At 46.3% G+C, this 27,423-nt stretch overlaps 1 protein-coding gene across 1 annotated transcript in view; it reads left to right on the plus strand.

Annotated features, from left to right (window-relative positions):
- The window catches only part of LOC133351802 (E3 ubiquitin-protein ligase SHPRH-like), a 94,310-nt gene extending 67,763 nt beyond the window's left edge, over positions 1 to 26,547 (plus strand). The window contains 3 exon segments of the mRNA XM_061567339.1: positions 12,562 to 12,740; positions 16,211 to 16,291; positions 22,665 to 26,547. Of these exon segments, the coding sequence (XP_061423323.1) occupies positions 12,562 to 12,740; positions 16,211 to 16,291; positions 22,665 to 22,746 (342 nt within the window). The 3' untranslated portion in view covers positions 22,747 to 26,547.
- Positions 26,548 to 27,423: the final 876 nt, after the last annotated feature.

Below are 27,423 nucleotides of genomic sequence, written 5' to 3' on the forward strand. Positions count from 1 at the left end.
CTCACTTGATACAGTAAATCTAGCTGTGACGGTCCCACCTGATGACGGAGACTTGTGTTGCCTCCGAAACGTCGTGATTTTTTTTCTTTCTATTATTACTTTCATTAATTTTATTTTTTACCTACGTGACTTTACCGAAAAAACCTAAGAGTATGAATCCTTGCAGTCACGAAAGCTTCAAATCTAGAAAGAACCTATTTATACTGCTAGGTTTGACAGCGGCATAATTGATTGAAGGGACTTGCACCATTGCGTCATCTGCCGTGCTGGGAAATTAAATCAAACTGGTGACCTCTGGATTGCAAGTCCATTGTGCTCACCAATCGTACTACTGAGCATCAAATTACACAGAATAAATTAACAAAAATCGGGAGTCCATACTCTTTGGTTCTTTCGGTAAAGTCACGTAGGTAAAAAAAAAAATAGAATTAAAAATAAAAGTTAATTAAATCACGACGTTTCGATTGCAACACAAGCAATCATCATCAGGTGTGGAAATCACAGCTAGAAAATTTGTACTGTGATTTTCACACCTGATGATGATTGCTTGTGTTTCAATCGAAACGTCGTGATTTAATTTACTTTAATTAATTTTTTATTTCTATTTTGCAGTCACGAAAACTTCAAATCTAGAATGAAAAAATCGGGAGTGCAAAAACAAATACAGAGAGTCTGTGCCTCCGAGGCAGCTTCTGTGTGCGTGCCGATGTAATGCAGTCATAAAGAACCTTTGCATTTGTCACTCATCAGCCTTTGTGCAAATCATCGCTGGGACAGCGTCTGTGCACCAAAGTGTGATGTTATTGTGCCAAAGGGCTATCGGGCGTTTCAAACCTCACAGCAAAACTCTCTTACTTGCACGCTCACAAGGCATCGTGTGGGTCGTACCAGCGTGTGAGTCGTACCACCGGATAGGTGTGGTTGGTGCCATCGTGTGGGTTGTACAACCATGTAGGTCGTACCACTGTGTGGGTCATACGACCGGATTGTTGAAGCCTCCTATAAATAAATCACCTGGAACATCGCCCGATGTCGTCAAATCTCAGAAGCTAAGGCAGGGTTGAGCCTGGACAATTCTTGGATGTGTGACCACTACGCATAAAATAGGTTGTCATAGGGCTGTGGGGCCTAAATGATGGGCCGCGTCTGTCCTTCTCACTTTTACCAACCTGCACATACCTTTGCTCTGAACTCGGTTGAAGCAAGACAAATGTTTGTAAATTAATAATGATACAATTTGTGTTTCATGACATTTCAAGTTTTCACGTGTAAAATGGGTTTGTAAAAGCATGTGTCTAACCCTACGTTTGCCAGCAGAGACCTAGATAAATACATACGTTATATGGATGTAGAGATTTGATTTCATCTGCAAGAACCTGATGAGCTATGAAGCGCTTGTTTCACAGGTGTTCAGCCCATGCTGGTGGAAGGGCAGCGGAACGAGATCTAGTTTACTGTACCTCTTGGCTGCCATGTCAGTACCCTCCCCACATTCAACCCACACTGACCAGCGTGGTGAAGAAAAGTCTTAGCAAACCGCACGATCCGCAGTGTGAGGAGGCCCTCATCCAGCAGTGGATAGCAAAGAGCTCTACCTTTACACATGCACCCACTGGGGGATGATATAATAACAAGCGAAGGAAGTTGGTACTGAATGTAATGAATGAGAAGGCATTTGCGCAATAGAGATCTCCTTTGCATAATGTTGCATTTCCTCAATGACTTTAAATTACATGGAGTTGCGGTGGCAGCAATACATGGTGACTCATTTATAGGAAAACTAATTTCTTTACAACTGCTTTTTGTGTTTAGTTTGGTCTCCTTCCCCCCCCCGCCTCCGTACCTCTTGATTAGCATTGTTGGTTACATACGGTGCGATATAAGTTTAATATACATCCAACAATACATATACATGAACAATAAGGCACGCAATGTATCACCACTGCTGCGAGGCGATGTCATGGTGGACCTGCTTGATCGGCCAATGGCGTGCCTTCGTCGGGCGGTTTCAGCTGGATCTCTGCCCGAAGCAAAGGAAGCTACCGTGTTGGTGAGCAGTGAGTAATGAGGCTTGAGGGTGGGTAAGGGATGTCTCAGTCCATTAGGTAGACACAACCTCTGCTTCTTAACAATGCATAAGCGACTCTTATTCCCAGGCCGCAGGCCTCTTGGCGCACGGCACAGCGGTCTTGACGTTTCATTTGTGGCGTCATAATTTTTTGCTGCCTCTTGCAGAAAGTGGCCTGCAAACATCTGTTAGAGAGTAAGATGAGAGCAAGGCTAGGTTTTTTGCTTTCACACGATTGCATAATTTTCTAAAAGACACGTTTGTCCATCAAATTTTGTTGTGAAAAGTTTGAATGAAAACTTTTTTATTTTACAAAAAATGTATGAGGTGCTATAGGGAAACTGAATTTCACATAATTGCATATATTGATGTCCAATGAGGCAATTTGTCAACGTTGTTCGTGAAAACACTTGCACCGAGAACTTAATTGCTGCTCATTCACAGTTAGCACGGCTGACTACGTATGGCGCGAAAGAAGTTCAACATACACACATGCGGTTATTGCTCCCCAGGCTGCTGCAACTTAGCCAAAGGGTATTGCTCGACCCCCACTGACGTCTTGGAAGATGTGGGGAGTAACCGGTGCCTTACCCCACCGTAGACTCGGACAGTTGTCAAGAAATGTGAATGTAGGAGGCGTTTTTTGAGCACAAGTTGTCGAACCACTTTTTTTTCCAAGGACGTGGATTTATCCTGAAACCAAGTAATTTGTTTGCCACACTCGATTTAGATGTTTTAAGACTGAAAAAGCCAAAACACACAAAATGGCCACCCTGCAAAACTTCAAAGGCCCATAACTTATGAACGGTGGGAGATAGAGCTATGATATTTTTTGTCCATGTGGATTTAGCTTGTTCATATTGGCATGTAAATATGAATGCCATGTCTTAGCTGTAGCTTTTATTATGGACATGGGGGTAATCCTTGGGTATCTCAAACTATCCTGCTGTCCCTGAGCCGTGGTTCAGTGGTGCCTTGGTCGATGTTGACAATGATGATAGCTTCCAGCGTTTCTAGAACACTCCCAAGTCGAATGTTTCAATGTCTCAGCGTTCTTCAGTCGATCATCATGTGCCTGGTTTTCTCTACCAAGCTGGAATTTGTGTGTCATGGAAAGTGTTTTTTCATCTAGATTTGAATCATTGATGTCTATTTTGTGTCTCTGAGAAGTGAACAAATCATCATCGCATCAAGGTAGGTGAGATTACAGTTCCATTTTCACAGTCCATGTTTATCCAATGGGGATTCATCTAATATGGTGTCAATCTGGAGGATGTATTTGTAGCTAACAATATGACCAGCACAATGGAATAACTCGAAGAGTTGTTTGGATCTAGCAGCCTAGTGCAGAGCTGATCCGAGGCCAACATGTTTTGGAGTAAATTTCCATTTTCCATCCCAATGTTCTTCATAATAGTTTCCACGCAGATATATTGGACATAACCCAATTATGATGTGTTCAGTGTGGTTGTAGGCATCAAAGACATAGTATTATACGCACAGATAATTGCTTCATCAGAAGTTACGGGTGTTTGAAGTTTTGCATGGCAGCCATTTTGTTTTGGGGGGGGGTGAATTTTTTGTCATAAAACATAAAAATCGAGTGTGGCAATAAAAATAATCAGTTTCAGCAAAACCCCATCCTTGGTAAATTGTTTGTTGACAACTTGGTGCAAAATTCCTCCTCAAACGTATGCAGCAACATGATAAATTTTCCCCGTTTACCTGCCGATCGTCTAACTATGGCAGAACCCTTTGATGCTGCCAGGTGGACAGAGGTGGGTGTGGTGGGGGTGTGTTTAAAGATCGCAAATCTGGTGCAGTAACCATTACGCCACGGCAGCGTCCCAACCATATGGAACGCGCCATAAAATATTGCTTGGTCAACTGTTACGAAAACCAAATAAATAAGTGGAATCATTGACACAAACCCAAACGTCTGCATGTGACAGCTTCTGCAACTTGACTAAAGCGCACGGATTACGGCGCAGTCCATTAGAGAGTTGTGTAAGCATCTGTGTGCGCAGCCGAGAATTGCAGCAAGAGCTGTGTCAGCCCGAATGGATTTATGATGGACAGCCTCTTCTCCCAGCCGCGCGTGTTATGGCATCTCGCCAGTGTAGTCTGGCATAACTTGCTGCAATTCACCATCGTTGTAATTAACGGAGAGTCAGGTTAGGATTTTTGTTTTATTTTTTTAGGGGTTGTCTATTCGCTCTCTCTCTCTCTCTGTTCCTGATTAGTTTTTTATTCTGCTGTGTTGGTTGTCGCTGCTGTGCGGTACGCCCCTCCGGTGTTTTCAGGTTGTACCGTGGATCTTGTTCTGCACGATGTCAGGCGTTTTGCGCCGCGCGCTTCTAGCTTGCATCAGGAGCGAAACTGAACGTTGAGGGAAGCAGTCCTGTGCGCTGGGCTGAACATTCAGTTAATTTCCTAACGAAGCTCCCAGCGCACGGAGCGAAGCGTCGGATATTAGCGCCCGCCGAACAGCACGCGGTGCAACCCCAAAACGCGTCAGAAATCGACGCCGTTGTAAATTTGCGTTTGCCCTTCAGATGGATGGGGCAGACCCAGAGGTCGCAACCGGGTACCCGATACCCGTACCCTACCCGATACCCGGCTTGCGACCCTGGTGCGGCCGGGTATGGGTAGACCGTGAGTCACTGGTGAGTAACCGTTTGTCACTCATTTCGGGTAGGGTACGGGTAGGGAACGGGTACCCGTACCCGGCTGGGTACGGGTACCCATTTGCGACCCCGGTGCGGCCGGGTACGGGTAAGGAATCAAAACCCGTTTGCGACCTCTGATGTAGCCCTGCTGCTTGGAGGCACCCATGCTCGGCCGTAAATGCGTGCCGACTTCATTTTGTCCGCCCGCTCTCCTGCTTATCATCGGAACAGCAATTGGAATTGGCTAAATTGGCCGGACTCGGTGAATTGCCGCGGGGTGCCCGTCGTCTGCCTGTTAGATGCAGCTGCGGCTCCCTCCTTTCCAATGCATCCCGACTGGCATGCTTATTCCGCTATGTGTACATCTTGATAATGCTTCTGTCTGTGTGTTTGCATATAATATGTAGTGGGGAGTGGTAGTGTAGCGGTTTAGCGCGCTGCGCTACGAACCCGGTGACCCCGGGTTTGATCCCTGCTCATGGCCAACACCAGTGACGATCATCTGAAGTGGCCCTGAGTCTCCCCTAGGTCGACTCAACCTCAAATGAGTACCTGGTGCGGTGTGTAAACATCAACGCTGAGAAGACAAAGGCCGTGTCGGCCTCCATAGGTGCTCGCTAACAGCACTTGCCCCAACAGTCTTTTACAGGCTATACAGGGGATCTTAGTCTTTGTCTATATGTAAAATTAAAGCACTCGATGCCCCTGTGGAGCCTGCGCAGACTGTTGGGGCAAGTGCCTCGAGCGATGCCTTATGAAGTCCGGCATCTTCACACGAGGTTTTATATTGACCAGCATCATGTCTCCCAAGTGCTGATGTTTACACACCGCACCAGGTATTCATTTAGGGCTGAGTCGGTCGAAGGGAAGCCTGGGATCGGTTCAATATATCCTGCAGCAGTATACATGCGCACGTACGCACACACTCACAACACAATGTTTATATAAGCATTGTGTGTGTGTGTATATTACTTCCAGAATGTTTTGTCAAAACCCATTACATTGAAATCGATTTTATGATCCCTGCACTAATGGGTAGCAATGGAAATACTTTTGTAAGTGACATTGCCTTTGAGGACTTGGCGCAAAAACCTTTATTTATAAATAAAGTGACTCGGTTCGTTTATGTTTTCATTCTTCCACTGGCCTTGTCGAAAAGTGATGCAGACTTAATAACAATGCCATTTTATTCCCAAACCGATGTCAACCACGCTCGTTCAACCGCCCCTGGCACAGGGAAAGCAGTCGACGAGGGCTTTGGACGACGTTTTCAAAACAGGTTGTCTCAAGTGTGCCGAGCTGATTCTCTCAGCCCGTTCACCAACGACCGCACGGTGAAGAAAAAAAATTCGCGTTAAATTTCGTTCGGCACTTTTTTATTTGGTTGAATTCCAGCCCCAAGATTTAATAATATTTCGGTTTGGCCGTCACGCAATAAACATTACTCCCTACTCTTTGGTTCTTTCGGTAAAGTCACGTAGGTATAAAATAAAATAAAACACGACGTTTCGGGCGCAACACAAGCGTCCGTCATCAGGTGCGAAAGCATGGTTTGCTGCTGAGGCAGAAGATCATACTCCCTGTAGCAGGTCTTGGAGGGAAAGTGTTGACCCCCCCACCCCCCCTACTATGTGGATCAGAGATCACTAAAAGGGATCTCAGCAGTAGTTCTGTGATGCTCGCTTCCGTGGGTCTTTCTCTAACACGAATGGTAATTTTGCCGTGCAAGGACTTCTTATTGATTTTTCTCTTGTCATGGCAAAGAATCTGAGCAGCATTCTGTTTCAGCACTGATTAAGTGACCGTACAGAAACGTATTACACATTGTACGATGTACATTGTAGGATGTGCATTGTTTCAAGTTTCATTTATTTGGTATAGCCCTGTGAGCCATGCGGCTCTTAAGTCAGGTGCAACCGCAACAAACTAAATATGAACGGAGAACATCTTAAAGCAATGACGCGCAACAGAAGCATCCTGGATAAACCAGCAAATCTTCCAAAAAAAAATTGTACATTAGTAAGCACTGATTCTTGCATCTGGCTTAGTCTTACAAATCCCAATGATTATTAGTAATCTTGTAAACAAAAAATGTGTGAAAACTTTTACTCCAATACTGGATGAGGGCCTCCCCATGCCGTTGTTAGTCACGGTGCTTGTTTGAACCGGTCAGTCCGAGTAGATGAAATAGTGGACCCAAAAGCACGTCATATATCACTCAACCGTGGCGAGGAATCACACTCCTCGGATTGCCGTAGAGCAGAAAGCTAGCCACTGCACCACCACCACTTCATCCCATCCTGTGAGTAAACCCCTAGTAATTTTTTTCTGGCAACATTTTCCAACTAAAAACACAAAAGTTGGCAGTGGCAATAAGATTTATACAAAATAAGAATGCAATATTTATTTTGTTGTGTGTTCATATAACTACTGCCAGCATGCTGTCTCTTTTGTGAAGCTTTGAGTTTCCATTCTAAGCGGAGCCATGAGATTAAAATGGATTTGTTGTTGTGTTATTTTCTTTTTTTATAATCAGGCATTTGAACCTCTTTCTTTTGTTAATTATTTTTTCCCGAAACATTGATGCTTCTCTGTACATTTGGTGGAATAGAAGGAAAAAATACTCCAACATATATTTCAAACAATTACCGGCTATTGTGTCTAATTATAAAAATATGTATGTCTTATATATTTATATATATATTTTGATTTAAAGCTTTCGTGACTGCAGGGATTCATATTCTTGGTTCTTTTGGTAAAGTCACGTAGAAGGGAAACAATAAAATAATAAAAATATAAAACAATAAAATGTTCACGACGTTTCGACTGCAACACAAGCAATCATCATCAGGTGTGAAATCCACAGCAAGAAATTTTGAAAAAAGTGGCGTTTTTTTTTTATTCTTGCTGTGTATTTCACATCTGATGATGATTGCTTGTGTTGCAGTCGAAACGTCGTGATAATTTTATTGTTTTATATTTTTATTATTTTATTGTTTCCCTTCGAAGTGACTTTACCGAAAGAACCAAGAATATATATGTATGTCTTCCAGCGCAGTGAGCAGCCTCGCCAATGTGCAGTTATTCTAAGAGAGCATAAGAGCTGGCTTGGTCGTTTAGCTTTCAGTGATCCTGCTTTTCTTTTGGGTCCGATGGCTTCTGAGATTACCCGCACCAATCCCGAACAATTAGAACACCCACTGTTGCAGCCCACAAGCTAGCCATCCTGTATCGTAAAGGTTAAGGTGCAGCCCTGCAATTGCTCGCTCACTCATACGAGTCTTCAACGTTGGCCACACGTTGTTTTAGCAGAGGTGGGAGTACGCACACTTTACCCCAACACGTGTGACTTGCCGATTGACTAACTGTGATAGACCCATTGATATTGCTGGATGGATAGAGAGGTCGGCGAGGGGGGGGGGTTTAAGACACTTGACCCCCATTGTTTCAACTGCCACGCATGGAGATTGAATTGAACCAGCGACCTCTGGATTTCAAGGTCAATGTGCCAAACATTTACACCACCGTGGCAGCCTCCGTCAAGTACAGTAAAAAAACTATTAAAGTGGTTTCCTGCTCAGTTGAGCTGATCTCCACGTTACAACCCTGAGCCAGTGGTGGAAATTCCACATTCCTATGGCGAGTCTTTCTACAGGAAAACCACTTTTTAAGGGTTGAGTTACCACCTCTAGCCAGGATTTTATTTTACACCTTTTCCATCACAAATCACACACATCACTGCGTCACCTGCCCAGATATCCCCCAGTACGTGTATTGGAATGCATCTTTTAACCACTGGATAGACAGAGCCAATAGAGATGAAATCGAAACATACCCTAGCCTAAATATAATCTTTGGCAGGTGTGTAAGCATTTGTCCCACTCCGTGTGCTGTATGTCATTGTAACTCGTCAATGACATTTGCCTCATTAAATGTCTGAAAATGTAGAATGGAAGCTGGATATTTTTCATGCTATGGGTCTTTTATGCAAACATCCGTGGAAAAGGAATTGGCAAAATATCGCACTGTAGAACCTTCCAGAGTTGCGAGTGGTTGAGGATTTTTCCTGTATGAATAGATTACCAGTGTTTCTCATTCGTCTTGCGTTTGAGATGGAAAGGAAAATTAAAGTAAGTGTTTATGTGGAAAAACAATTCCTTTTTTTTCATATTTTATTTTCATTAAATTAGCTACTCAGCTTGTATGACTGCCAAAGTAAATAAAAAAAAAGTATTTATCACGATTAATATAAATGTACAGCCCTTTGTAACTCCACTGCTGGATGATGGCCCTCCTCCCCATGCCATGTCGACAACTATTTTTAGAACAAAAAATTTTGGTTTAACCAGGTAAGGCCCACTGAACTAAATAGCTTTTTTTCAGAAGCGATCTTGCCACAAATGATATCTCCACGAAGTGGCTTATCACGTGGGAATTTATAGCAGCCAGATACTCTCAATGCGCGATTCTAAATGTGGAGTGGAAAACCGGGGAACTCGGAGAAAAATCCACGTGACCACAGGAAGAGAGACATGCAAACTCCAAATATCCAGCAGGCGTCCGGGTCAGCATCAAACTCACGACCTGTATACCAGGTGAGGTAGTTAACATCTCGCTACCATGGCGCTTTGTCAGTCTTGTCAGTCCCAGGACTCTTCCGTGCGCTGGTCGGTACGCGTTTGAGATAGGAGGGAGCGGCCGGGCACCTAAGGCCACTTCAGATATCACTTGCCACTGACGTTAGCCGCGACCGGGTATCAAATCGCAGGCAGCTGGATTTGTGGCGCAGTGCGCCAAACACTTCACCCTCCTGCCCTGAATATTAATACCGGATGACTAATAAATAGCTTCCATTATTCTCCCAGCAGAGAGAGAACATAATCTCCATCTAATTCACCCATACCTATGCATTGAAATTATATCAATCGGACGCATCTCTCTGGCTCATTGACCTAATCCTCCATGTCCTATTGAACAGAGTGCCCGTCTCCTGCTGTCGAATGTCGCCTAATTCGAGCCAAGCGAGGGGATTTTGCAACTGAATTTTGTTCCTAGCACCGGCTGGCATGGCCCACCCCATCCCCCCGCCTCCTCCCACCCCCCACCCCATGTTTTATCAGGAGATCCCATCCCTGTTTCTCAAGGGTTTGTCAGTGTCGAGCGCGGTTTCGGCCGTCAGAGCGTGTTTCTGGCTGACGAAGTGCCGTCACCACTGGCTTGGTGAGCGATGAGTAGACTCCGGAAATTGCAGCGGTGCCTCCTCGCAGCGCGACATCCGTCAGGAGTGCTTCTCGTTCTTGCGCCGTGTGCAGACCGTGGCAGAGGATCCTTCTTAAAGTTCTCGAAGCGCCTGCCGTAGGTAGAAAGTCGCTTCGAATACACGTGCCCTGCCTGCTGGCCTGCCATGGATTGCCGAATACAGTTACACAATACAATGGGATTCTGATTTAGAGAATGGCTGAGGATTGCTGACATGTTGTAATGCTTGGTACTCCAGAGGCTGCTGATTCGATCTCCCGACACGGGTAGTTGAAGCAACGGGCCAATTTTCTTCAATCCCCCCTCCGTACCCCGCCTCTGTCCACTCGGCAGGATAAATGGATACACCACCGTTGATTCCTCGGGCAGGCCACGTGTGGTGGGATAAACTGTGGGTTCTCCCCACTTCTTCCAAGACATCTGGCCAACATGGAAAGGATAAACCACTTCTCTAGAGTTCCCTCGAGTGGACATCCTTCTGGCAGCAGTAGCATGGGCAAGCAATTGCAGGGCTGCACTTTTACCATCTCTTACCTTTGAGAGTGTCTGAATGCAATTACATTTTAAGACACTGCACACAGAGTGGGACGTGTCACAGGAAAAAAAAAAAGAAGACCTATACATATGCCATACACGTTTGTTTTTTAAGAGAAGGGCCAGTCCGCACCTCCGATGAGTGCAATTTGCTAAATACGGTGCGGAAGAAGTTCAACATACATATGTCATATTCTTGGTTCTTTCGGTAAAGTCACGTAGAAGGGAAATAATAATATGAATCCCTGCAGTCACGAAAGCTTTAAATAAAAATACATAAGTCAGTCATAGGCAGAGGAGAAAAGACGACGAAGAGGAGCAGAGTTAACAACTCGGATGGCCAGGGGTTTGGGAGTTAAAGACAATGACAGGCAGCAGGGGAGACAGAGTGACCTCCTGGCCTTGTTTGCCGGAGAAGTGAGCACGTGAAGAGTGGGAGAGTGAGATGAGAGGGCAACGCTGTAGGCAGGGGCGAGTCCATTGAGGACCCTGACAGTTGAGATTGGATTGGGAGCCAGCAAACGGATCGGAGTGTTGGGGGCGATGTGCTGTTGTTTATGGCTGCTGGCATGAAGTGTGGCAGTGGAATTTTGGATCAAAGATTCGAAATGGAGAAGGACAAAACAAATAAAATCGAAATACATTCAAAGGCTTCTGGTGTTGGCCGATGCGTTGACTGCGTGCCCAGCGTCGCAACATTCCAATATCAGTGGTCATAAGCATGACACTGCATCCCATACTCCTAACTTGGCACAGATGCAGGGACTGAGATTTGGTCTCTAACCGAGGACTCGGACGTAAACGTAGTTGCTCTGACACAGCCGTGGTCTGCTGCATATATATTTTTTGCGGTGATATTGATTGAGTTTGCATTTGTGCCGCGCGTTTATCGTGGAGCTTAGTGCTGTATCGTGCTTCGGGGACCTCAATAATGCATTACGACTATAAGTGGAGCTGACATTAAAGCTAAATGCCCTTAAGACCATCAGCCTTGCGTGCCCAAATGTCAATGTAATTGCCGTGGTAAGGAAAGGAAGGGTTATTATTGGGCACGGCGATATTAGCAAGGGCGTCGCATTGTGGATAAAGCAAATAATGAAAGTGACTTGCAAAACAACAGGGACGAGCACATTTGCATTTTAATATTTTGACATCATTACTGTTTCAAGTTTCATTTATTAGGTATAGCCCTGTGAGCCATGCGGCTCTTGAGTCGCGTGCAACTGCAACAAACAAAAGATGAACAGAGAACATCTTAAAACAACGACGTGCAACAGAAACATCCTGGATAAACCAGCAAATCTTCCATAAAAACACACCGTATTATACAACGCTGTGTGAAAAAATCCCAGTGTGATGCAAGTCAAACATTAACAACCATAAAGCTTTATGGAATGATGCATTAGTTGTGTCAGTGATGGGGGTTTGATTCACCATACCCCACAACACGCCGGTCGGTGCGGTTGGTGAACGGGGGTCGCGAGTGCAGGTGTTTAGGACCGGTTCAGATATCTCTCGCCACTCAAGTCAGCTGTAGCTGGGAATCGAACTCGATGTTTAAATTTATTCGATTGTGAGAATTGTTTTTCAGCTCACCGGGTGAGTGAGCTGCAACCAAAAAAATAATAATCGGCGTCATCGTTTAAACGCTTGGACACCGCGTGACAGGATAATTTGTTTGGCTGTGTCGGGTGGTGGAGGGTCTTAACGACACGAAATCCGGCCAGGTTGTTGCACCATATCAGCTGCAAAAACATACTTCGTGTTAAGGGGAGTCTCACGTTCATCTTGTTTGCCTTCTGAATGGATATTGATGTAGGTTGACTCAACCTTAAATGAGTACCTGGTGTGGTGTGTAAACATTAGCACTGGAGAGAAACAGGCAGCCATATCGCGGTGCTGACCACCCACCCCCTCGTGCGCCATGCACGCCTTAATGGATGCTCTCTAACGGCACTTGCCCCAAGAGTCTGTTAAGGCTATACCGGGGTGGGGGGGATCTTTGTCTTTGTTTGGCGTGGCTCTGTACAGGAGAACCTGAGTGCGTTCAAGCACGACCCGGGCACCAACGTGCTGCTGCTTCCACTTCACACGGGCTCCAACGGGCTCAACATCATCGAGGCCACCCACGTCATCCTGGTGGAGCCCATCCTCAACCCGGCCACCGAGATGCAGGCCATAGGCAGGGTTCACCGCATCGGGCAGACGCGGTACGGCAGCACGGCGGCACATACCCGGCGGTTCACCACCACCACCACCCCCCCCCCCTGCCCTTCCCCGCGCACTGTGAATCGATGAGATTTTCCACGGTCGGATTTCTATTTCAGTGACGTTACGCGTGGAAGCGAAAGCTGCGAGATGAAGTGACGTCAGCCGTACGTGATGTACAATTACGATTTGGGTTTATCGTTTCTTTAGAACTGCTTTTTGTGTTTAGTTTGTTGCCTCCCCAGCACCTCCGATGAACACGGTTGGCTACGTACGGTGCGAAAGAAGTTCAACGTACATACATCCGAGTTTGTGCGTGCGCACGTCAACTCGTGTGAGACGATGGGGCGATCTTTGTTTCGTAGGGGAGGGGCAGGCGTAGGTGGAGGAGGAGAAAGCACGGCAAAAAATAATTTGTAACGTGCATATTAGAAAAACGATGTGGGAAAAAAACGCGTTTTAAAGACGTACACAAATTATGCTCGCGACATTGTGTGGGCAACGCCACAGACTCTACTCACACTTGGCACCCAACATGCATTGCAAAAGCGAGTGCCAGTTGTGATGCTCAGTGGTTTTGTAATTTTGTGAAGTGAATTGCTTTTGCAGGATAAAATATTTAAATTATGACTTTTTAATATTCATTGGAATTTATTTTGAAGTGAAGTCTGCTTTAATCAACGTATTAATTTTATCTTTCAGGGAAAGTAGTGGACCAATTGAACTCTGGTGGAACAAATTGTGAAATGGGAGTAAAATTCAAGAGACACAAAGCAGAATACACGGATCAGAGAACAAACACAATTTGGAGACAACTTATTGAATGTTTAGAACGGCAAGGGAGATTGAACAGCACACATGGCTAGAAGGGACATAACAGCTGATGCAGTGGCAACCTAGGGAGGGAATGTGACCGAGAGAATGACCAGTCTGGAGACGGAGCGATGAGATTCGCACTGCCGATTAGCACGGGTACAACACAGTTAGTCCATTGGCAGGACATATGGTGGGGTAAACTGTGAGTACTCTCCCCACTTCTTCCAAGACGTCTGTCCGGCATGGAAAGGATAAACCAGTTATAGTAATAGGTTTTTACCCTTTTAACTGGCAACAAAACTGACACCTTTATACAAGGGATCATGTTTGCATTAACCACAACACTTGTGGTCAAAATGCAAGCAAAAGGACAACTGATAATGTATGCAACTGTCCTTGAAATTGATTGGTCCAGAGCCTACTAATCTCACGTGGTGTTGGACCAGATGACGCCAAAAGGCGCACAACTCAAAGACAAGACTCTTCTGCCAGCAGTGGCATTGGCAAGCAATTGCAGGGCTCCACCTTTACTATGTCTTACCTTTGAGAGTGTCTAAATATATCTTCTTGGTTCTTTCGGTAAAGTCACGTAGAAGGGAAATAAGAAAATTATTAAAATACAACATTATAAAAATTATTTTATTAAAATGTATTTTATTACAATTTATTTTATTAACATTTATTTTAGTAAAATAAATTATATTGTGTTTTATTTTTATTATTTTGTTATTTCCCTTCTACGTGACTTTACCGAAAGAACCAAGAAGATGGATCCCTGCAGTCACGAAAGCTTTAAATCGAAATGTCTAAATATAATTACATTTTTTCAAGACAGCACACGATGCGCATCTGACTGGACATCCATGAAAAAGAGCTTCACAGCCCATCGGATCCCTCCAGTCTGAATAGAGATTCTAATTTGCTGCAATGCATGTCGCGGTGTGAGCATGAGCATTTACTGGCAAGCACTGCTGTCTGGCTAGAGAGAACATTTTTTTTAAATGCGTCGCAGACTTACTTTATTACTTACGAGCCCGCACACACGGCTCGTTTTCATGGGTGGTGGCGTATGTGTATGACGCTGATGTCGCAACGCCAAGCTAACCATGCGGTGTGAGCGCGCCAGACTAGACGCGCGTTACGAGCTGTAGGCAGGTGTCCAAGACCTGTCGTCGTTGAACGCGTAGGGACACGGAAAGTTACGCAAAGTGAAAAGGCCATCCAGCCCATCAAGCTCACTCCACCATAAATCGGCAAAGCGATCCGCACGGCTGCTCCCCACCCTGCCAGTAGCAGGGATAAAAATAACACTTGGATAGACTCTGCCGATCACTCAAATTTGCCTTAACTCTTCAAGGGCCACGCTGCTGCTGCTGCTGCTGCCGCCGCTGCCGCTGAGGCCGCGGCAGTGCAACGGTTAGCACAGTGTGCTCGCGTTGCAGACGTCGACGATCTCCCGGCGTGGAACTCGAAACAATGGCCAAGTTTCTTAAATCCCACCCCCCCCCTCCGCCGCGGGCCACCTCTGTCCACCCAGCCGTATGAATGGCTTCATTACAGCCATTCATACGGCAGGGTCGCGTGTGGGGCAAGTTGTGGGTACTCTCACCGCTCTCAAGATGTCTGGCTGGCGTGGAAGACTAAGCCAAATGCCATCTAATGAGACTCTCCAGAACTCATCCTAGTGGAGGCCCTTCAGCCAACAGTGGCGCAAGCAATAAATTGCAGGGCTGTACCGTTACCTTACCCTTTTACATTCAACGAGCCACTCGCAATTGTCCTTTGAAGGTTTCTTCAAGTGGAGCGGGGGCTGTCCACTCGTTTAATTAATCGATTGCTTTCTAGATTATCGGTTCAGTTCACTCGACTAATCGGACAACACGAATGTCATTTGGGGGAAAAAAAGCTCTCGCCTCTCTTCCCGTCGTCTACGTAATCGTCAGCATCACGCTGGTTGTGGCTTATAGGGGTGGTTTTCCTGCCTTCAGCAAGCTCAAATCAGATGTGTAAATGACGAGAAGAACCCATGCTTAATCGATCAATAGTGCAAGCCAGAAAATCAAAAATGCGTACATAGCAAACAGCCATTTTGGGGTATGCAAAACAATTCAGCAATTCCTGAAAGGAGTGCATTGTGGTCCTTTGTTCTTTGGTCACCATCAAAATTAATTTGAGCAAATGTGACCCACTGACGGGCAGCGGTGATACAGAGATAGACAACTGTGGGCCGGTTTCACCCTTATTCGGACTCATCAACGCATTACAATCACCACTGCCCACTGCTGCAAAGTCAGCCTCTGGAAACCACATAATGTGGAGGCTCCCATTTCCACGCTCTGGGGCTGGATGCCAAGGAAGGCCGCCTTTTATCAAGGGACCGATAAGAACCAATCTTCCCAGCTCCAATTTCAAGCATATCCACAGCTCGCAATGAGATGATATAACACGAAACAATAGTCTTGGCTCTCCGGGGTTCAACTAATTGGTTTATTTACTCGCCCTTCACGAAAGATATTAAACCGCTTGCCAGAGAGCCTTGTCCCCAGGGTGTTGCGCGGCGCGTTCTATGATTGCGCGTTCCGCGAAAGGGGCTCGTTCTCGCCGTTGAGTGACGCGGGCGTCTTGCTGCACACGCTGCGCTGCCTTTGTTTTTCAGGCCAACTGTGGTGCACAGGTTTGCCGTGAAGTCCACAATCGAGGAGAAGATGGTAGCCATGCTGAAATCGGCAGAAAAGATGTGAGTGGCTCGTCGCACCGACACCGCCTGGTCTGCGTGCGTCGGCGGAGTTGTGGTTGTCGCACCACTCTTAACCCTTTCCTGTTCCGATGACGTATGTTACGTGTACGTCAGCAGTTTAATCGGAAGAAAAAACTGAAATAAATAACTTTATCGGTACCGATGCTCCCACACGGGCGTGTGGTAGGGCGTGCGGCAGCTATCATAGAGGGCGGTCGTGTCGCTACAGTCGTCTGCGGTGAGTACAGTGTCTTTAAAAACAGTAGCGCTACACCTCTTCGAATAAAATTACCGCTGAACCGCTTGCGCGTTCTGAGATTCGGCGGTGAACGGGACACCCACCCTGCACCTTGCAGTCGTCTCGAAACGGGGAAGGGTTAAGATGCAACTCTTGAAATATTTGTGATGTTATCATGACAACGATGCTTATTGTTTCTCACGGGCTTGGACTCAGGGATTCCTTCCACCCATGCCTAGGACTCGGGTCTCATCCACGATGTCCTTGAGCCACCGCACTACAGGCCACAACACTTTCTCCTTCTGCTTCTTTTCTCGCACTGCTCCACTTTGTTAAATATTACTCCATGCCGTCGGTCTCATTTGCGAAGTTCTCGTGGCTTTTGCTCAGTTCACGAAACCCGTGCCGGTCAACGGGTCCACTATGTTCGTAGCGCATTGTGCGAGGATCGTACCTTTGTGCTTGCGATTTGTGCTTGTGCACTGCCGCCAATGCAATTCCTGAATGGTTTTCGTAAACTGTTCTAATAATCATGCATGCCCAAGCCTGAAATATATGTTAGGCAGTACTGAAGTGCAAGAAAACCAGGTTGCATTGTTAAATTCAAATTAGCACATTGTTAAGCCATGTTATTAAACGTAGTCTGCAGAGTACTTGTTCTTATAAAGAATAGCATAGTATTGCATAGCAATGAACGTTTATACTGTAACATACTTTATTCCCATTGATATGGCTATGAAGAGGATCTTGGTATTCAAAATGTGTTGCTATTGAAAGACACTGCATCTAGACTGAACCCAAAGAGTGACCAATGTCGAAGTAAGAAAGACGTTGCACACAGAAGACCTGAGGCAGTGATGAGAAGGAAACTGGCACTGATAATTGGTTTTTCACCCTTCTATCTGGCAACAAAACTGACACCTTTTTTACAAGGAGTCATGTTTGCATAGACCATAATACCTGCAGTCATAATGCAAACAAAAAACATAACTCTGATAATGTGCACTGTCCTTGAAGTTGATTGATCCACACCCGAGACAGCTTTCCTTAGAGCCTAGTCTCACATGGGTTGGACCAGATGACGCCAGAGTTATGTTTTTTGTTTGCATTATGACTGCAGGTATTATGGCCTATGCAAACAAGACTCCTTGTAAAAAAAAAAGGTGTCAGGTTTGTTGCCAGATAGAAGGGTGAAAAACCAATTATCATATTTTTACTGGCAAATGAGGTTCCCATGGTGTAGAAACTGGCACTGTTTGGACACGCGTGTAGGATGGACAACAACAGGGACATTAAAAGTGTTGTCGTTCGGAAACATCGAACGAACCGGAAATCGAGAGGAAGACCTAAGAGAGAATGGGTTTGACGACGACATCACAAGAGATTGGTGCCAGAGAGAAGTGGCCACAACTTGAAAATATTGGCAACAAGACAGGGGAAAGTGGAAACTAATGACTGAGTGTGCGGTGGACACCTACAGGGCTATCTGGCCATGGATTGTGATGATGATGAAGAGGGCCATTGCCTGAAACGTCAGCTATTGATATATTTATTTATTTACTTTCCTTTAAGGACCACATTGTTATTGGCGAAGTGCAAAGCTTTTGTCTCTTTAACACGTAGGCTTTCGTGACGAATATGCATAATAGAGGTTTTTTTTTTCGGTGAGATCGCGTAAATATATGAATGTGTCGTTAAACCCGCTCGCATAATGCGCATGCATAATGTACGTTGACTCAAGAGCGCAGAAGTGTGGTCATCACATCTACGCCTCTTTATAAGGAACGAAACGGGTGGACTTTTCCACAAATCTGGCTGTCGCCTGATGAAGCTGGTTGTAATTACTGGCGAAACGTCGCACTCAGATTGTAAATGTCGTGGCTTGGCTCGACAACACACTGGTGTACTGTACTAGTAACGAATTGGCCACGTTCTGTTTACGTGACAACCCTTACTAGTTGGCTGTGTCGGATGGTGGCGGGTTTAACGTTCACATTTATATATTTACGCGATCTTTGTTTGACTTTTTTTGAAGGTCAATTCAAGCTCGTGAAGTCTGAATAACGTAGGGGTTTCTAAGAAAAACTTGCACCCAATCCGCTGCACTCAATTTTCGGTGGGATTGTGGAGAAAGTCCCTTGCCCAAGGTGTGTATTGGCATTAAAATACAATCAATTTACGGGATATTCGAGCTCTCAGATGCTTTCTTCCAAATGCCAATTTTTTACTTGGATTTTCGCATCAAGCACATGTAGACCGTCAAACAGAACCGCACTAAGCATGCCAACGATATATTTATTTCATTTCTAAGTTTAAAAAAAAGTATTCACCATTTCCATTATTACCCAGTAGTTTATCTCCATGCCACAGGCACCAGGAGTGAGGTGGGGTAAAAAAAAAAGGGCCGGGGTAAACAAAAAAATCAATACTGCATTAAAAGATAGAATTCTCTTAACTCAGATTTGAAACCTCGCAGCAATTAATTTCCATTGGACTTTATTTCGTATTCATCAGTTTTCGGAACAAAGCAAAATCCGGGCGAATCGCGTCGCCACAAAAGGCGAGAGAGAGAGAGAGAAAGAAAGAAAGGAGAGAGTTTGTAATCTGGACGTTCAATGCGAATGCCGGCAGTGTCTCGTGGCGTGGGGACACAAATCGTTTTAGCTGAAAAGCCCGAGGATAAAAACATCTGGCTACTGTGGAAACAGATCAGTTGTTTTTTATTCCTCTCTTCTTCCAAACAGATTTCTTTGGGAATTGTATAGATTTTTTTCTTTTCCCGATGTGGAATTTTTTTCCTTTCATCGTCGCTATTGTGTTCTGAGCGGAGCTCAAGGACTTGGAGACGCTGAGTGCATCCTGGGAATGGTGACCTTTATTTAACCATTTATTTCAACATTTTCCCCCGAAATAGACTAATGTCATTTGCAAGAAGAGCCCCAAAGCACTACAACGTAGCTTCATCAAAATCAGTGAATGATAATGATCACTCATCACCCTGATGTGACCAGGATTGAAATGCAGATCTCAGGGTTCATAGAGCAGTGCATTTAAATATATTTAGTTATTTGTTCGTATCCTCATTATGGACATATACCATACCTGTCAACCCATACGGTTTACCTGTATTCTTGTCCAGGGAAATTGAGTTTTCAGGTACATATGGCGTACAGCCATTTCAATTCGGGCACATTTTTTTGTCTCTTTTGTTTGTATTTCTCCCTTGTGATGGGACTTTATAGGATGAACGTTGAGATGTCTAAGGGCACGGGGTGACCAATAAGGTCTGAATTGGTCTGTAATAAGGTTGGCACTGATAAGGGATTGACAGGTATTGATATACAATGAATGGAAAACAATAAATATTCTATTCTATTGGTTCTTTCGGTAAAGTCACGTAGAAGGGAAATCCACACACCTGATGATGATTGCTTGTGTTGCAGTCGAAACGTCGTGAGAATTTGTATTGTTTTATATGTTTATTATTTTATTATTTACCTTCTACGTGACTTTACCGAAAGAACCAATAATATGAATCCCTGCAGTCACGAAAGCTTTAAATCAAAATAAATATGCTGCCAATAGTTAGCAATAGTAGTACAGTATTCCATCGTTATTCACGAACTTGCTATCCGCGATTTTGGCTATCCGCGAATCGCATCTGGAAATCTACCTAACTGCATCGAGAGAGAGAGAGAAAGTGATGAGATAAAGGGATGAGGTAAAGCGATGATATTTAATGTTTACGTATTTATTGAAGCTTTTCGTAGGCCAATATCACTCTCCGCGAAACGTGCTATGCACGAGCATCTCCGCAGCGTTATCGCTCACGAATAAAGAGGTACTAGTGTAGTCGCTCTAAGCCATTCGTGGGCCGTATCGATTGTTCCTCCGCTGTCACCGCGATCCATCGCCCCCAAGGCAGGCCTCCTGGATAGGCCTGGTCCACAGCATCGAGCGCGACGATCCGGGAAGCGGCACCAGGTTGAGCGTCGGTGTCCCCTCGGGTGACCCCGCGTGCGGCCGTGATTTGTTCCGGATATATTTCGGACGCGCAACCACCAGATGGGGTTGTATCCAATAGGAATGGGGGGGTGACGGGGTGGACGGGACTAAGGCGAGACATTCAAGAAAAAGACGGATTGAAATGTTAAGGAAGCATGTGGACTACAACAGCTGATGACTGGAGAGTGGAGGAGGAGGAGGAGGGAGGGAGAAGAGATGGAAGGATAAACCAATTTTAATAATCTTTATTCACCCAACGGCCCGCTGACACACTGGACTGGCAGAAAGATGACGACGGTTGAAAATGCATCGTTTAATCGAACACAGCTGGCTGGGATGTGGTGAGATCCTGCTTGTGACATCTATATTTCCATAAAGCCCCACAGACCTTCACAACGGGCTATTCGTTCTGTCAAAAATAAATAGCGCTGTTCAAGCTGTGCGAGCCGCGTTGGTACAAAGAGGGGGGCGGGGCAGGGGTATGGGGGGGGGCTAGGTGGGTCCGGGTGTGTGAGTTTTGTGGCTTCACACCCACACCCCCCCCTCCCGTGGTCTGCCCATCGTCGCGATGCCCAAAGCATCCAGGCCATCCCAACAAATTGATTTTCCAACAACATTTGCGGGGTGGTTGTGTAGTGATTAGCGACCCGAATTTGATTCCCGCTCACGGACAACACCAGTGACGATTATCTGAACCGGTCGTGGGCCTCCCCTAGGTCGACTCAGCTTCAAATGAGTACCTGGTGTGGTGTCTGAACATCACCACTGGGGAGACAAAGGCGGCCGGGCGTGGTGTTGGCCACCCACCCACCTCCTGCGTGTGCCGTGCGGGCCGTCCTTCATATGTGCTCGCAAACAGCACTTGCCCTAACACTCTGTGAAAGGCTATGTGGGGAATCTTCGTCTTTGTGTATGCGTATAAAAGAGAACAATGTTGGTGGCGTGCCATTACCTGCGATGATGATGGTGGTGGTGGTGGTGGTGCGACGTGCCTTACGGGGGCACGTATATTCCATGCTTCCACGCTGTGCGCCGTTTTCGGGGTCGCCAAATTAGATTGCGTCCCGTAATGGTGCGAGGGGCGATAGGCGTGTAAATCACGCCAGCAGTTTTCATCAAAACGAAAAAATGAATAGCCGCAGCATTTTCAAGCAAATATCCCTAGGCCTTGAATGCTGCCGCGGTGTCATGGTTTGTAATGGCTCGCGCGCTGGGCTTGCAATCCAAAGGTCGCCAGCTGGATCTCCCGATGTCGCAGTTGAAACAATGATGCAAGATTCTTAAATCCCCGACCCCCTCTCTTTTCCCACCAATGTTGTCCTTCCCGGCACCTCCGATTAGCACGGTTGGCTACGTACGGTGCGAGAGAGGTCCAACAGACACACATACCCAGCAGTATAAATGCATTCCACCGGTTAGTCGATGAACAGGCCACTTGTGGTGGGCCGCAGTGGGGGTACTCCCAGCTCTTTCAAGACGTGGAAGGGTACACCATACCATACTGTTAGGTTTTTTCGGTAAAGTCACGTAGGTAAAAAATGAAGTAAATAATAAATAATAATCAAATGATAGAAATAAAATTATAAATCACGACGTTTTGGAGGCAACACAAGCTTCCGTCTTCAGGTGGAAGCTTGTGTTGCCTCCGAAATGTCGTGATTTATTATTTTATTTATATTTATTTTATTTTTTACCTACGTGACTTTACCGAAAAAACCTACGAGTATGAATCCTTGCAGTCACGAAAGCTTCAAATCTAGAATTAATACACCATACCAACTTGTAAGAGGTGGCTCTTGAGAGCTTCCTGTGGCGGTGGTAGTAGTAGTAAATAATAACAGTGTGCTTTATAAGGCGCCACGATAATTCTCCACGACTCGAGAGCCGTGGAGCCATACTGTTGGTGACGCTCGGAAGCCAGGCGGTGTAACCCGCGCCTCGTAAGTGGAGTGGCTTGAGCAAGGGAATGAAGGGCTGCACTTTTACCGTCATTTTTTTTTATTATCAACGTGCCAATGTTCTGGTGAGTCACTGGCAATCAGAAGCCGCTATTTGTTGTTGTCCGCTGCCTTCTATTGACGGGAGACGTGGCTTTGCTCGTCTTTGTTTATTTTTTCCTCCCTCCTGCAGACCTCTGCCTCTGAGCCGGCCGCAGTCGGACGCCTCCATCTGGACCGTGGCCGACCTGGCTGACCTCTTCGCCGATGAGTAATCGAGAGGAAGACGATGAGCAGGCGTAAGCGACGAGACAGGCAAAGTTATTTCGGGCAGCTGTGTGGCGTCGCCGAATGTTGGCCTGGCTGTCGCTTGACTTTGCCTGCAAGGCCACAGGTTATTTCACTTCCAAAATAACGAACGAAGTTTTGAGTCCTATTTTATATTTTGTTAAATGTTTGCAATAACACTAAACAAGAGCAAAAAATAACGTTCACTTCTTTTAGCTGTCAGGCACCACGAACCCCAGGCCATTCGGTCTGCGGTCCGCATCATTGACCAATCAACCTCGTGACCACTCGCCCTCGCGTAAAGGTGGTGGTGAAGAGATGTTATCTCCCTCACCTGGTACGCAGGAAGTTTTGGGTTTGATCCTGGACCCTGATGATTCCTGTTGTGTAGTCGGAGTCCACGTGTTCTCTCTCTCCCCGTGGTGGTCGCATGGATTGTTCTCTGGATACCTCATCCGGTTTCGCAACCCTCCCACATGTGTACAGATCATTTAGCTGCTGCGATAAATTCCCACACGCGATGATCAGCCGCCACTTCGGTGAGTTATCATGTGTGGCCAGGTCGCCTCGGAAAAATGAGTGGGCTCGACCTGGTAAAATAGAATAGTTTAATTTTTTCGATTTAAAGCTTTCGTGACTGCAGGGATTCATCTTCTTGGTTCTTTCGCTAAAGTCACGTAGAAGGGAAGTAATAAAATAATTTAAAAAAACATCATAAAATAATATAATAAATAAAATAATATTTTAATATATTATTTTATTTTGAGTGCCACATTATTCTTTTTGAATAGTTTAGTTTATACATTAGATTATCAGAGCTCGATTGCACAGTCTTCCTGAAAGAGCCGTCTTCATGGGGGGCGGGGGGGGCCATGTGTGTTTGACTTTGTGAGCGCTGATTGTATTCTTCCGTGAGGCAGTGCAGCCGCCCTTAAAAACAAGCCTTAATTGCCTTTGGTGAGTGCCACAGTCAGTACCCCTTGCCATTCAACCGCCGCTGTTCAGGTGGCATTCAGAGTATGAGGCAATACCCACGGATAGGTCAAGGAGAATGACAGTGGTAGCCAAGGGATGGAATGCGTCTAAGCAAGCGCCACATCCCAGGATCGTGAAAATTAGCGACGGCATAGGAAGGCCTTCATTCAGCTGTGGATTGATCACGTCCCACAAATAGTCGCAACTTAGTGTGTTTCATTGAAGGGTAGGGGGTAAGCAAGTGGGTAGTACGTGAAAAGTATGGCAAGCATGTGTCTTAGCTGAATCAGTAAAGAGGAGCTCCTGAAGACTGAGACACGGGTGCAGGATTGGAGAGCGCAGTTTGCCGCGACAGACACTGCGAGTAAGCCCCCAGTGGTTTGCGACCATGGGGAAGACCTAAATGCACATGATGGAGGTGATGAGACTGCACGAGGATGTGTGTCAACTGTGTAACACAAGGAAGAGCTCAATCTTAAGACGGCGGTGGTAATGAGACGGTAAAGCTTGAGGTGTCATTTTTACACCAACTCCAGGGTCTTACAAAAAGGAGCAGTGACGTGGTGCAATCGCATTCATGGCATTGGTCCTGAAGACCTCTTGATCTTGAATAATTATTATAATTATTATTAGTACCAGTAGCTCACAAGGGATTATGGGAAGAGTTTACCTGTAGGTCTGTTGCGGGTGTTGTCTGGGTTTTTTTGTACCATAACCTCCCTCTGTAGCGTCTGAGCATTGCATTTTTCATACTTGGTATATTGACTGCCACGTATTTGTCAAGTTGATGGGATTTCCCATCGACTGGAATTGATGTTTACTTTCACACGGAAGGGTTAAGGGAACGACTGTGTGGCCGACACCTGGCTGGTGTGTTGGATGGCACGCTAAGTCTGCCTGAATTTACAGCGGCTTTCTTGAGCATAATACCGTGAAGAGACTTATGAAGCCATCTGCTTTTTACAGCCCCCGTTTTAAATTTGCATGCAATGTCTTTATAGAGAGGGATTTATTCTTTTTCTCTGCTTCTTACTGAGGACATAGGACACTGTAACGCTTTGTCACAACAAGTTTTCACATCGGCCCATGTGAGCAGCTCTGCAGAGCACAACATGAAACCTCGTTTTTTAAATGTCATGTTTGTATTGTTTAATAATTTGCACTAGCGCGGCTCTACGTTACACGAAAATAGATTATCTTAAATCACATGGGTGGGCGGTCAAATTCAGCCGTATATTAATCCTGGTGCCTCCAGCAATCTGAAACTAAAAGGGCATCCGTCAAAAGACATTTCCACAAATGCATCGGCAGGGCATCCGACAGATGGTCACGGAGATGGGAGGGTGTGCCCATTCATCCTCTCCGCATGCAACACTGCTGTTGCTGCAGGACGACTCTATTATTATTTATTGTTATGATTATTTACCCGGAAAAGCCTCACCGATTCTCATGACTCGTTTTTTTTCAGGAGGGTCCTAATTTTTTCACAGTCCGGCGAGGGGGGTGGGGGGGCGGGAGGCTATTATTGATGTGTATAATTTTAACTGTGAGTAATTTGCGGTGTGATATTTCCAATTTGTCAAATTTGAACCAAGACGCCAACGGCACACGATGGCCTACTTCTTGCAAATGACGTCACGGGATCTTTGAACGTCCACAGTGAAGCAGACGGCGTGTATTTTTACGGTTCACACACACGCTATTGCGGTAGTGACCAGGGCGGCCGCTGGATTTGAACCGCGGACCTCCGCAAAAGGCGGGGAACGCACCGACCGCCGGGGTTACGACCCCTGCCACCACCTCCCGAGCCAGAACGGCTTTCAGCTCACGGCACCCAACCACTCGCTGCTGGGGTCGCGTCACCGTACTGAGTCGCGTCACCGTGCTGCTGGGGTCACGAACCCCGGGGTCACGTCACCAGCCCCAACTCCCGAGCCGGACCGGCTTTCAGCTCACGGCACCCAACCACGCACTGCTCACCCCCCCCCCCCCCCCCCCCCCCCCCCCACTGCTCACCCCCCCCCCTCATCTTGGCTCCCCGAGGAAGGGCGCGAATGCCGTACTTTAGGCACGAGTGTGACCTTTTCAGAACGGGGCTGTTTGGCGGTTTGCCGCGAGGCAATGACGTCCCGGTGTGTTATTGCTTGTCCACGCATTAACTCGCAAGACGAAGCACCTGCTGCTACGAGCAATGCGCATACTAAAATTGAAACTCACAGACGGGCACCTGTGTGTGTGTGTGCGTGTGTGCAGTGCGTGTGTGCAGTGCGTGTGGGAGATTATATTGTGTAACTGGCTTGCTGTGTAGAGTTGCAGTGCGCCTCTGATTGGGTAGGGCCCCTAGAGAGACTAGCTTTTCCAGTAAAACGGCAGAACTGCTGCAAATTATCATTCCATATAATGAGCCCTCGAACAATGTGGATTTGCTGCAATATCATTTATTGCAAGCCGTTTATTTTTATAACGCGTGACGAAATGACAATTGATGAATAGAGAACTACTTTTAGGGTGGCGCTGCTAGCGCGTGCGCTTCCCTTTTTGGGTTCGTAGTCCAGGGACATTGGTGGGGTTGATGCCCCACAGCAGCAAAGGACCAATTAAAAAATTCTCGGATGGCGCAAAGACCCCAGTCAGACCTTAGCCCGGTTCTGTGTTCAATCTCATTGGCGTGTGCGCGTGCGTGTGACTTGTTTACGTTCCCTGCAAGCGCGCCGAGTTGCTCCCGTTGTCGTGGTTTTGTCCTTGATATTTGATCGCTATGTAAATGACAATTTTTCCTCGTGTCATTATTAAACTTGTTAGTATTCGTTGTGTTCATGGCTGGCATACATTTTTCATTCGTAAGCCCGGTGCGTGCCCTGCATTTTATTATTTTACTCTCTCCGCTGAAAGTAATAGAACTGCAAGATGTTGACTAATTATGGTTCTATATTTAATGGCACATTTACACCATTTTCGCAATAATTAAACTATTGTCAGCTATGATTTGGCCAAACAGATGCTGCTTGCAATTATTTTTCATAAAGAGACGGTGATTTATTTCTCACCGCATGAAACGTAGGCGCACGGCGACGCTGCTAAATCACGGGGATGTTGATTCACGCGACGGCTTGAGGATTTTTTTTTTCATCAACTTTATACAGAGAGAGAGAACAACAAAATCGTACATTTGCAATGTAAAATCATACAAATAGTCCCACGCGAAGAAATCAACTGAAAACGAGCACACGGCGACGAGCGAGGAGTGCAGCGTGCGTGCGTGCACGTGTGTGCGCTCGTGTGCTCCGTGTACATCGGACGCCTGTCTTCGCATCACAAACACTCGCATGTTGGTGGTGGTGGGATGCCGCTTTGCCCACGCTCGCATTTGCCGCGGCTCCCGAGGGAGCAAACCGGCGGATGCAAGGGGGGGGAGATATTATCCGACACTTCGCCGCGCCTGTCCCAAAGCCCACGAATGATTCGGGCCCCGCGGCTGCTGCCCGCATCCCCGTGTCCCAGCGTCCCCTGCCCTGACGTCGAGCGGCAGCCAGCGTGCGAGTCGGCGTCTTCGCACCCCGGGGTCCCCCGCGACGATTTTGACGACGTGAGCTGCCGCGCACGGCTCGTCTCGAGGCGCGCGCGCCACTGCCGCGTGGGTTGTCCTCACGTCGTGCCGTGGATGGGCCGCCCCCCCTCCCCCCCCCCCA

Source organism: Lethenteron reissneri, chromosome 5 (assembly GCF_015708825.2).
Source record: "Lethenteron reissneri isolate LAM-NWPU_2019-01 chromosome 5, ASM1570882v1, whole genome shotgun sequence".
Lineage (NCBI taxonomy): Eukaryota > Metazoa > Chordata > Hyperoartia > Petromyzontiformes > Petromyzontidae > Lethenteron > Lethenteron reissneri.